The sequence below is a fragment of the Notothenia rossii genome (assembly GCF_949606895.1).
Source record: "Notothenia rossii genome assembly, chromosome: 3".
In the NCBI taxonomy this organism is placed as follows: Eukaryota; Metazoa; Chordata; class Actinopteri; order Perciformes; family Nototheniidae; genus Notothenia; species Notothenia rossii.
In genome coordinates, this window is record NC_136901.1 from 59,275,711 (window position 1) to 59,288,910 (window position 13,200).

Here is a 13,200-nt window from a genome sequence, read left to right on the forward strand (position 1 = left end):
TAATCTCATTAGAGGAGGGAACCGGTCTCTCAATCACAGGAAGTTTATAGCCTTTTTGGATGAAGTGAACGCCGCGTATGGTGATTTACTATGCACACAGAAATAAGGTGGATGAGCCGTGGAAAATGCTTGGAGAGGTTTTTTGCGCTACACGCAGAAATCCCTGTGTTCTTGGAGGACACCATCCAATGTGATACAAGTGCGTACTGCGCAAAACTCAGGAATACAGATTTTCTTCTGGACATGGCTTTCCTTGCGGACATTACCTCGCATCTTAATCACCTGAATATGCGGTTACAGGGAAGATGCCAAACCGTGTCGGATCTATATGCGCACATGAACGCATTTGTTACTAAACTGACTCTGTTTAAAGACGGATTTTCAGCCGACTGTCCTAATCTGGCGCACTTCCCATCATGTGAAGAGATGCGCAAAGATGCCCCCGAATGTGAGAAAACATTACCCAAGTACAGAGCCGACATAGAAACACTGCAGCAGCAGTTTAAGAAGCGCTTTCAAGATTTCCACACCATGCAGCCACGCATCGAGTTATTCACTAACCCCCTCTCGGCTGCAATCATCGAGCAGCCCCCTGAGTTGCAGCTTGAAATGTGCGAACTACAGTCAGACCCCTTTCTAGCAAAGCGCCAGGAGAGGGGAATTTCCTTTTGGAGACTGCTACCCGAGTGCCGCTTTCCACTCCTCAGGGATTTTGCGCTCTCAATGGCCAGCATGTTTGGCAGCACTTACATCTGCGAGAGCAACTTCTCTATGATGAAGCACATCAAGTCAAGGGAGAGAAACAGACTGACAGATGAGACACTGTTCCATCTCATGCAAATCGGATGTACAAATGTTGATATTGACATTCAGTCTATTGTGCAGCAGCAGGAGAGGCCACAAGTATCTCATTAAGATGTATAGCTTACTGATCCAGCTGTGGGTGAAGTTCAGAAAAATGCATATGTTCTTGGTTTTATGTATGGAATGTGAGGGAAGCATAGAAACACAATACAAAGATGAATATTCGTTGTTAAACTCAGTGTTGGTGTTTGGTACAATAAACATTTATTGCCTATATATATTTAGTTATTTTCATTAAATTAGTAGCTAAAGTTGGCTATTTAAATGTTGTGGATATAGTATCCTGCCGATGGAAGTGAATGGTCACGAAGTGGCCCTCTGGTAGTGAGGACATTTTTTTGTTGGCCCTCACTATCCTCAAAGTTGCCCATCCCTGGTTTAGATAGTGTTTAGAGTGGTTAGTGTTGTGTGACGGTTGCCTGTAGTTTAGCTGTGTTTTTGTATAGATTCTTTGTGTTAGTTGTACCACTTTTAAAGTGAGGTTTTGTTTCGTTCTTTATTTAGTATATTAGTATTTATTTTCCATGTATGTCTTTAGACTCACCTTTTAGAGTCCTCCCTTAGTTTGGTTGCCCATTTAAACTTGCGCCTTTGTGGCCTCTATTGTTTGTTATTTAAACCGGTGTTTTTGGCTCTTTTGTTTGTTTCAGGCTGTTTGCCTGCCATTTTGTTCACCAATTGTGCATTAAAACCACTTATAATTATACCAATACCAATCTGGTTGTGTTGCTTCCCTTTGATTCCCCTAGCTCAGAAGGGAACGTAATATACGGTAAAACCATTAGTATAAATTAATTGTGTTTAGATTACATTTAACATCTAAGACAGATAGTATGATTAGGAAAATAGAGTGGAAAAGGTTGGATTTTTTTTTACCTCAGTGTGTTAGAATTATCTATAGGTAATGCGTCGCGAGATCTCTCTCTCTCTCTCTCTCTCTCTCTCTCTCTCTCTCTCTCTCTCTCTCTCTCTCTCTCTCTCTCTCTCTCTCTCTCTCTCCTTCCTGTCAGACCACTACGACCCCATCTTCCAAGCAGACCACAGGAGACTCCTCCTTCTCCATCGGACAGACAGAGAAACAGAGCTGAAATAACAACGACGAGACTGCATCCAGAAACATCTCCACCTGAGGCATCCAGAACCAAAACCAGCTGACATAAAAAGGCACACTCTCATCGGTCCCCCACAGGACATGAAGTTCCAAGCTGAGCCACGAGATTTGGCACAAGAGCAGAGTGTGGGACATGAGAGCGGAATACGCCCTCCATGCAACAGCGTAGAGACTGTAAAGGAGGAGATGAAATGCAAAGCAGTTGGGCCACTGAAAAGAGTTACAGCGGAAGGATCCAAGAGCGGATGGACTGAGGAGAAGGTGGACGGAGGAGAGGAAAGGACGGAGGAGTTGGCATGGTCCGGCAGAACGTGAGGGGGTCGTGGCTTGACAACCAGAGGGGGAGAGAAGGAAAACGGGCGTGAGTGAGTTTACACATAAACACACTTATTCACCAACGAGAAATACGTAAAGAAAAATATTTATTTGCCATGAATTAATCAATTGGTACATTTATAAAGTGAGAGAGGAAACTATTAAATAATCCTAAAAACACACTGAGGGTAGAACATATTATTCAGTCTTTTCATCATATAAACAAATTATTCTTTAAGAGATTCCAATTCATATGCGAATTTGGGGAAGATTTAATTTGTTACAAAATACATCTACAGTTTAAAGGGATAGTTTTAGTAACCACTCTATAAAAGCAGACAAATCTTTATTTGTATGTTAAAGGTAGAGCTAGTACCAAGCCAAAGATAGTATTCCAATCTAAAGTATTGATTTCTCCATTGTAGCATAGTTATTACCATAGGAGAACTGTTAAGGTGGAAACAACATTTGTTTGTCGTCCAAGATGTAGAGTTTAAAAAAGAAACTGGGTAAAGAGAGATTGCAAATTTTAATTTTGAAAAACAAATATAATTGGGAGTAATACATGCGGGGCCTGGGATCACTCATTGTGATGGTGCATATTTTTGACAACAAATATCATTCAGGGAGAAGGGGTCGCTCAACCCACCCTGCAGATGTTTTAAATCTTACTTGCAGCTTCAGAGGGAGCGCACGGCACCAGAGTATGAGTTTTAAAAGACAAGCGCCACCAGCTCCTAATGGTCATCCATTCACCAGATGACCTGACATTTAGAGATGTTATTTAAAGGAGAAACATATCTGCCATAAGTGAAAATTCCTGAATTGAACTACAAACCATTAATGAAATGACTTCTGTTTTTAAAATCCTTGTTAAAGGAGGGAGTAATTATCACATGTTCGGACACCCAAGGTTCCACAAACTGTTAAAGGGGTTAGCATAGTTATTTAAGTAGACCAGAATTGAAGATAAATTAGTATAATGAGTTATTGATATTCCACCGGTTTTCACACCATTTCAGAGACTTTAACACTGCATTAGAAGAGACCACCAAAAGGTACTGAAGTAGGAACTTTTAAGTGATGATATTCTACAACTGTTGTAACTGACCAAAATCTTCTCACAGAAATGACTGTCTAGAATGCCGTATCCCAGAGTAGGTGTTTGAGTACAAGGTTTTAGTTCCACGATACCACCAGTCTTGTCACAGGATTGGACGGGGACATGTGCACTAGCACAGCCAGTGATGTTTTTTATGTAGTTAATCAACATGGCGAAACACCCCAAAGCCAGTAGGGCTAAGAGACCAGTCCCAGGGGGAGTTTAGGCTCCACAGTGTACAAGGATAACATAGGGGCGCCCAGGGGAGGCCTAGATGTTGCATTCCATGTCCTAACGTACCGATTGATCACAACGGCCTCTTCTAGAGAACATATTACTTTCATACCTTAAATGGTATGAAAGGAGGGAGGGTACATTTCTCATGAGGAGACAGTTTCAAATGCTAGCAGAACAGGACGACCCACCCCCGTATACAGATGTTGATGAAAATGATGAGTTATTTTAAATGATATGGATGTTCAGAGATGAGATTGTTCAATGAATGTCCAGCTGATGTGATACTTTAAATCAGGGGTCACCAAACTACAGCCCGGGGGCCGGATCCGGCCCGCCACCCCCTCTGCCCCCCACTACTTGAACCGGCCCTATGAGGCAAATCCCCAAAAGTCGTCATGGCTTATTTTTTTTAAATTGAATTTCGGAAAATAATAACATGTCTGCGTTTGGTATTTTGTTGATTTTGTTTCAGTTAAAAAAATTATATTTAGTTATAAAATAAAATGCACTATATTTGCCGAATTGTCGTCACCCGACATGATGGAGATCAAGTGAGTGACAGACAATGTACGCGTAGTGAACTGTCAGTGTTCAGGAGAGCAAAAATGGCTAACGTTAACGTAAAACGAAAAGTTGATAGAGTGCAGAATTTTCAAAGAACAGTGGACCAACGACTATTTTTTTGTTCAGTATAAGGACCGTGCCGTTTGCATTATCTGTAAAGAGAGTGTGGCGGTTTTCAAGGAATATAATCTTCGTCGTCACCACGAAACCCGCCACAGTGACTTTGCTAGCTTGCGAGGGCAAGCAAGAGCAGACAGAATTCGCAGAATGAAAGGCGGACTGGCAGCACAACAACAAACATTCATTCGCCAAACCCAGGTAAACCAGGCTGCTGTTCGAGCTAGCTTCAAGGTAGCTCACATACTAGCAACCCATGGGAAGCCCTTCACTGATGGGGACTTTGTTAAACAATGCATCCTTGCTGTGGCCGAGGAAGTGTGTCCCGACAAGAGAGAGGCAGTCAACGGTGTGAGTCTCTCCGCGACTACTATGACCAGGCGAGTAGAAGAATTGGGGGACAACGTTTATGAGCAGCTGAACGAGAAAGCGTCACGATTCAAGTTTTTTGCTTTGGCCATGGATGAGAGCAATGATGTGCAGGACACAGCACAACTGCTCATTTTTATTCGTGGGATTAGTGAAAGCTTTGAAGTCTCTGAGGAGCTGGCAGCACTAAAAAACCTCAAAGGAACTACAACAGGAGAGGATATTTTTGTCCAAGTGTGCAAAACAATGGAAGAGTTGGGTCTAGACTGGTGTAAATTTGCCAGCATCACTACGGATGGCGCACCTAGTATGGTTGGCACGACAAGGGGGCTAGTAGGGCGCTTGAACAGCGAATTCGAGGAACGAGGTCTCACCCCCCCACTACAAGTCCACTGTCTGATTCACCAGCAAGCCCTATGCTGCAAAGTTTTGAAGTGGGCGTCTGTCATGAAGGTGGTTGTGCACTGTCAACTACATCCGAAAAAATGGTCTGAAACACAGACAGTTCCAGGCCTTCCTCTCCGAGCTTGAGTCTGCCTACGAGGATGTGCTGTACTACACAGAAATCCGGTGGTTAAGCCGAGGCAAAGTGTTGCGCCGTTTCTACGACCTGCTACCCGAAATCAACACCTTCCTGCAGTCTAAAGGTGAAACGGTACGAGAGCTGACCGAGCCAGAATGGAAATGGGACCTCGCATTTTTAACAGATGTGAGTGAAATGTTGAACCACCTTAACGTGCAGCTCCAAGGCAAAGGGAAGCTAATCAGTGACCTGTATTCCCACATCAAAGCGTTCGAGGTCAAACTAGTGCTGCTTGTGAGACAGGTCGAAAAGCTGGACTTTACGCATCTCCCTGCCACCCAGAGCTACTGCGCTGAGAAACCACCTGTCCCGTTCCCAGCCGAGAAGTGCAAGGATGCACTGGAAATGCTGCAGGGGCAGTTCAGCGTGCGGTTCCGTGAGCTTCATGTCAACGGTAAAGCAATACGTTTGTTCCAGAACCCCTTTGCTGCCGACATAAATGATGCCCATCCCTCTCTTCAGTTTGAACTAGCCGAGTTGCAGAATTGTGATATCCTTAAAGACGCGTTCAAGCCTGACAGTCTCATTGAGTTCTATGCTTCGCTCCCAGAGGAAACCTACCCAAACATCAAACAGCATGCAATGAAGATGTCCACAGTTTTTGGCAGCACCTAAATCTGTGAGCAAACCTTTTCCCGCATGAAGCAAACCAAGAATACAACAAGGAACAAACTCACAGATAAACACTTGCATCAGACCTTGAGACTGGCTACCACTAGACTGCAACCAGACATTGAACTTCTCATCAGCCAGAAGCAAACACACAGTTCACACTGATACGGTAAGCACACTGATTTTAACAATTACTGATTTTAATTGCTATAAATATGAAATGTGAAGGCTCTTTTTGATTTGCTACATATGTTGTAAAATTATGTCAGAGAAAAGCAGACCGCAGCATGTCTTGCCATTTACTGAATATGGTGCTTCTTGTGTTCAATCCGTCATCCCTCCATGCCAGGGCTCCAGAAGGCACTCTGAAGTGAGGAGAGGAGATTGCTGTTGCTGACCCCATCCCAAAGACAGCACAATTCATCAACAAGTACAAATCCAGCTCACCTACATATAGGCTACTGATTTTGATTGCCATTATTCTGTATTATTGTTGTGCTTTAGTTTTGAGCCTACACTGCTCATGTCCTTTTCACCTTGACCTAAAAAAAATGTTAACTGAACATGCTCACCTGGATAGGCATAAGAGTTAGCTAGTTCTATTAGCCTACTCATGTTATTATAATTTTGATGTTTTTTATTTATTTTATAGGCCTATTTAGTTGACCTTTATTAAGTGCTGCACACAATTATTATTATTATTATTATTATTATCATCATCATCATCATCAGGTCTACCTATAATTTATAATTTTGAACTCAACTTTGCCAGTGTCAATCACCTCAACTAGGCAGATGTTTCTTACCTTGACAGATTTGATGTTATTTTTATTAGAAAACAAATAAATGGAATATCTGTGGTATTTCAAATTAAAGCAAAGTGTGAAGACTCAATTGCTACTTTTGTAAAACACTAGTAAAGATGGTAAACAAATATGTGACAGGAATCAAGTGTTGATATAGTAGTGTGGGAGTAGTAGTGGGGATGGCTGTGCCGGGCTAGTAATCTCTTCTACACAATGAGCTGACTCGGCCCCGGCCCCCCATCACAGTCAGGAACAATAATGTGGCCCCCAGAGTAAAAAGTTTGGTGAACCCTGCTTTAAATGATGAAATCATGTGAAGAAGTGAACAAACTAAAATGCTAAAATGGAGTGAATCCATTTCAATTTACTTTACACTATTCCAAGATAGTTTATTTTATTCTTTATTATTTTTATACTATTCTGTTTTAGTAAATGTCGTGTTTTATAAATCATGTGCTAATCTCAAATGGTATGTTTCTTTTACACTTTGTAAAAACAAGTGCCTTCCCAGCTAGAAATGTTTGGTTCTAAAAACATTCTGAGAATGTTATTCATTGTTCTAGGAAGGTTTTCAGCGGGAAGTTTTCTTTTGGTTCCCAGAACGTTCTTCTGAAAGGTAGGATAACGTTCTCTAAAAACATTCTTAAAATGTTTGGTGATAACATTGTTAGAACATTATGCCCTCCTATTCTTAAAACGTTTTCAGCGGGAAGTTTTTGTTTGGTTCTCAGAATGTTCTTCTGAAAGGTAGGATAACGTTCTCTAAAAACATTCTTAAAATGTTTGAAAACATTGCTAGAACATTATGCCCTACTATTCTTAAAACGTTTTCAGCAGCTTTTATTTTGGTTCCCAGAATGTTTTTCTGAAAGGTAGGATAACGTTCTCTAAAAACATTCTTAAAATGTTTGATAACATTGTTAGAACATTATGCCCTACTGTTCTTAAAACGTTTTCGCCAGAAGCTTTTATTTTGGTTCCCAGAATGTTCTTCTGAAAGGTAGGATAACGTTCTCTAAAAACATTCTTAAAATGTTTTTGATAACATTGTTAGAACATTATGCCCTACTGTTCTTAAAACATTTTCAGCTGCAAGTTAGATTTTTTATGTTGCCAGAATGTTATTATTTTAGAGAAGGATAACATTGTTTATGTTAAAGAAATTATGCAAATGTTCTATGGTAACAATTTACTAAAATATGTTTACATTATTTGAACATAAAGACATATTCCTGTAATTGTTCAACTCAAAATTCCTGGGTAAGTGGACTGACCACTGTGGTCATTAGGATGATTATGATAGTCAAATTCCAATCGTTAAGTAAACTAACACATGTAAAAGGATGACTCGGAATCAGCTGGTGAAAGTAACATTTGTTTATTAGAAAAGGGGAGCTGGGAGTGGAGGTTGGTTATGGCGGCAGTGGGAAACAGTTGTTCCAGGGTGGGTAGAGGCCTGGCTGGTCTTGGGAGTGTGGAAGGCCTTGGATTCCTCCTGGGAGAGACACAAAAATCAGTGAGGCAAAAGCAGGCAAAGTTGTCAAAGAATATCACCAAACATTTTAAGAATGTTTTTAGAGAACGTTATCCTACCTTTCGGAAGTACAGTTGCAAGAAAAAGTATGTGAACCCTTTGGAATTACCTGGATTTTTGCATAAGTTGGTCATAAAATGTGTTCTGATCTGCACTTTTGAAGTTTGCAAAAGAGCACCTATTCTGTGGACAGATGAAACCAAAGTTGAGATGTTTGGAAGGAACACCACACCAACATCAAAAACCTCATCCCAACTGTGAAGTATGGTGGAGGGAGCATCATGGTTTGGGGCTGCTTTGCTGCCTCAGGGCCTGGACAGATTGCCATCATCGATGGAAAAATGAATTCTCAAGTTTATCAAGACATTTTGCTGGAGAACTTAAGGCCATCTGTTCACCAATTGAAGCTCAACAGAAGATGGGTGATGCAACAGGACAACGACCCAAAGTAAATCAACAACAGAATGGCTTCAACAGAAGAAAATACGCTTTCTGGAGTGGCCCAGTAAGAGTCCTGACCTCAATCCAAATGAGATGCTGTGGCATGACCTCAGAAGAGCGATTCACACCAGAAATCCCAAGAATATTGCTGAACTGAAACAGTTTTGTAAAGAGGAATGGTCCAAAATTCCTCCTGACCGTTGTGCAGGTCTGATATGCAACTATAGGAAACGTTTGGTGGAGGTTATTGCTACCAAAAGAGGGTCAACCAGTTATTAAATCCAAGGGTTCACATACTTTTTCCACCCTGCACTGTGAATGTTTACATGGTGTGTTCAATAAAAACATAAAAACATATTGTTTGTGTGGTTTTAGCTTAAAGAGCCTGTGACACGAACCCAACAACTGTTGTGCAATGAAATAGTGGGCTACTAGTAATCTCGAACCGTCAGTTTAAAAAAGAAAAAGCGATACCGTTCCGATAAATATCAATAATTTCGAACATCGCGGGGAAATTCCTTCGACTCATTTTGAGGTTTTGGGGGAATCCGGAAGTGACGTCAATGCGGGAACGCTTCACTGTGCGGTGAGAGAGCCAAACACGGACAAAGTGTGTTGTCATGCGTAGAAATTGTGAATTACTGAGTTTAGGCACGTTAATAACGTTTTAATGAAGTTGACTACAGTATATTCATATTTGTCAGTGCTTTCATGTCAATTCGGCGAACATAAACATAAATGATCGTGGTGAAGAAGATGATTAAATTAGGATTAAAAATCGGTCGTCAGAGCTGCTGAATTTCCTCCCGTCGGATGTGATATGAAAACAAATCGATTATTTTTGTAAACTCAAGTGGATGAAACTACATTTATTAGTGCTTTCATGTCAATTCGGCGAACATATGATACATTAAATGATCGTGAGGCTGATGATTTAAAAATATTTTGTTTGAGCCGGTCTGCATTTCCTGATGAGAAAACAAACCTTAGCTTTTTGTAGTTGCAGTAAGTGGTGTAGTGGGCGTTGGACTTATTTGAAGCATGATTTCTTTTTTTAATAGTCTAATACATCTAAAATCATTGCCAGTGTTATCAGTTGCAAGTGTGTGTTTGTTGTAATAATGACGAAAACATAATAGGCAGATTTTACAGTAATTATAATAAAAACGTAGCTCAAGCATTTATGCAACTTGATTTGAAGCGTGTGTGTGTGAGGGGCAGAACTGTGTGTGTAGGGTGACCAGGTGTCCCGCACTGTGCGGGACTACACACACAGCATTTTTATTATTTGTCCCGCGTCCCACACATTGAGACTATGTCCCGCATTTGAGTGATAGTCGTGCAGAAAGGCCGGATCGGTTCGCTGACAGCCGGCACCGCCCTTTATTATTATATTGTCTAAACGCCATCATGTAAGTTGCGCTTACAGGCGACACAGAGGTCCCCAAGCCCCCCCCCCCCCCCCGTTGACAGTTCACGAGCGCGTCCATAGTGTCTCCCGTCCACCCACCACCCCGTCCACCCAGTAAAAACATCCCCACTACACCACTGGTTGTAGTAGTACACCAACATGGATTAAACGTGTTTTTTTTTACCACAATGTTGGGGAAATTAATGGATAAAATGCACGGATTATTATTATTATTATTATTATTATTCCCACTCCGATCGGGACACTAGGTCCACCGTTCCCCCGCAGCGAGGCTCCCCCCGTTGACAGTTTACGTGGGCTGGGCTGGGTGCAGTGGCGGACTGGCCATCGGGACGAATCCCGATGGGCCGGTACCGAAGTGGGCCGGTCGGATAAGTCACTAGCACATCCCCCACTCCCCCCGTTGACAATTTACTAGTGGTACCGAAGTGGGCCGGTCGAGAGTCCCGGGCTGATTTTTAGTCCCAGTCCACCACTGGCTACATGACCGTATGATCGCCCATATTGACGCACCTAATTCCTAAACTTCTAACAGATACAAAATAAACCGATCCTTCAGCCTCATATGAGCTCTCAGACACGTTCAAAATTAAACTGTCATCGCTGTCTGAGCTTGCTGCTGTGTGCGCCATCGTGCGTTTACATGCAGCTGCTGGGATCCTGAACGGTGCAGCTGGAGCGCTGTGCCCGCATTGACTTCACCCATAATTTGGCGGGACTTGAAGAATCCCCGAGAAGATCCAGGAAATGGTCAACATTGAAGGGCAGACTAATGGTTATCAAAGTACAAATATCCAAAATCAGTTCAGTAACGGTTTTCAAGGGGACAATATTTACTCAAATTGATGGGTTTGGATGATGGGGGAAAATCGTGTCACAGGCTCTTTAAGCAGACTGTGTTTGTCTATTGTTGTGACTTAGATGAAGATCAGAACACATTTTATGACCAATCTATGCAGAAATCCAGGTAGTTCCAAAGGGTTCACATACTTTTTCTTGTAACTGTACATTCTAGGAACCAAAATAAAACTTCTCGATGAAACCATTCCTAGAACAATGAATGGTAACATTCTCAAAATGTTTTTAGAACCAACAATGTCTAGCTGGGAACTCAGACATGCCTACGCAAGCATGCAATATCATGAATTACGTGCTTGTTTTTTTCTAAAAAGGAAAATGTGGTGACATCAGATTTCTTTTAAACATCCTTTTCAAACAAATGCAACAACTTTGTTTTTTAAAGTGCACTACAAATAAATCTGACGATGACCCTGTTAATATTTCGCATCACAGGAACATTTTATAAAAAAATAATAACCTCCTGAAAACATTATCAAAATGTTGCTTTCAAAATGTTCTTCTTTGGTTATCATGTAACATTGAGGGAATGTTCTATAAAAGAACATCTTTAATCCCAACAACGTCTAAAACACATCCTCAGAATGTTGGAGGCAAAACGTTCCATCTTTGTTGATTCATCACATTAAAGGAACATTTTATAAAACACTTTCTGTCATCTCAGGCCTCAATAACATCCTGAAAACATTTTCAGAATGTTTCTTGGAGAATGTTCTTCATTTGTTATCATGTAACATTGAGGGAACATTTTATAAAACCCTTTCTGTCATCTCAGGCCTCAATAACATCCTGAAAACATTTTCAGAATGTTGCTTTGAAAATGTTCTTCATTTGTCATCATGTAACATTGAGGGAACATTTTATAAAGAACATATTTAATGTGTTACCCGACAACATCCAAAACACGTCCTTAGAATGTTGCAGGCAAAACGTTCCACCTTTGTTAACATATCACATTAAAGGAACATTTTATAAAACACTTTCTGTCATCTCAGGCCTTAATAACATCCTCTGAATGTTGCAGTTAAAACGTTATGTCTTAGTTAACCTTAAACCTTATAGGAACATTATTTGAACAAATAAACATCCTAAAAAGGTTCTTTGAACATCAGATTAAAACGTTTCTTTAAAACCTTGTTAGAACCTATAGGTAACGTTAGCCAAAGTTGTGAGAACGTTCCCCGCTAGCTGGGTTAACACCAAGCGTGGTATGAGAATGGTTTCTGTGAAAGGAGGGAGGAAGAAAAGTTCTGATACCAAGCCATTGCTGCAATTTTGAAGAATGATATTGAATGTTAACACTAGAAGTTATGCACAAGGGAAAACTTTTATGTTTGAACACAGTCAAAGTATTTTTTGTACTTTTGTAAAGTTGAGACTATTGAACCATTCCATTTTGATTGTATGTTTTTGATATGAGTTATGTACTATGCAGAGTTCAGATGAAGAACTCATTGATTTCAGTATTATTTACACACCTTTTAGGTGTGTAAGGAGGGACTGTTAGAAATTAAAATCAATTTTTTTATGGCATAATTTAGTTAGGACATACCGTCAGTTTAAATGCTATTTTATTCTGGAAAAAACTGGAAGTTCTCAATACCAAGCTTTTATTCTGAAAACCCTTCATGACCACATTCGGGACTACCGTCCAGTAGTATCATTAAAGTGGCTATTGACGCCGTTAACATGTGTTACATATAAAGTTATGAAAGAGATAAGGAGGAGAAAAGGCATGTGGAAGTAAGCAATGAATGTAAAATGTCGAAATCCTCTGTTTAACGCAATATCGGACACAGAAGACAGAGGGGGGAGTCCCATATGTCACCACAGCCCCCAAAGAGGAGGGGCGAACAGCCAGTAAGCAGGAAGGACGAATGCTCGTGGGGTCTCTTCTGCTCGGCCGACCACAGAAAGGGAGCTTTTTACATCCCTCTCTGAATCGTCTTCTGCTTGTAACATTACCGCGCCATTTTAATTAAAGTACCCATTTGAACCTTCTCAGAAACTCCATTGGTCTACTTACTTTTAAAGCTTCTCTCCTGGACGCGAGAGTAACGAACACAGTTAACAAAAGCCATCCTTCTCAGAGCCAGCTGGTCCCAGACGGGTCCACTACACGGGGCCTCTGTAGTGAGGCTAGCTGATGATTGGGGGGCCAATGAGAGGTCCGCTGCTCTGATGATAAGAGCCTGACAGCCACAGCTCCAGTCAGCAGCTTAACACTGCGTTTGTTTATCTTGAAGGAGAAACCT

The 13,200-nt window shown here is 41.2% G+C and overlaps 1 protein-coding gene across 10 annotated transcripts in view; it reads right to left on the reverse strand.

Moving 5' to 3' along the window:
* Nucleotides 1–8,042: 8,042 nt before the first annotated feature.
* The window catches only part of LOC307034086 (uncharacterized protein), a 74,947-nt gene continuing 69,789 nt past the window's right edge, over nucleotides 8,043–13,200 (reverse strand). For 6 of the 10 annotated variants that reach the window (XR_013806751.1, XR_013806752.1, XR_013806754.1 and 3 more), the window contains 2 exons: nucleotides 12,972–13,198; nucleotides 8,043–8,175 (listed from right to left, as the gene is read on the reverse strand). Coding sequence is in view for 1 of the 10 variants with exons in the window: in XM_079672813.1 (XP_079528939.1) it covers nucleotides 8,062–8,175 (114 nt within the window). In the remaining 9 variants the exon portion in view is untranslated. The remainder of the gene's footprint in view (nucleotides 8,176–12,971; nucleotides 13,199–13,200) is intronic. The other 4 variants (XR_013806753.1, XR_013806755.1, XR_013806757.1 and 1 more) reach the window with 1 other exon arrangement.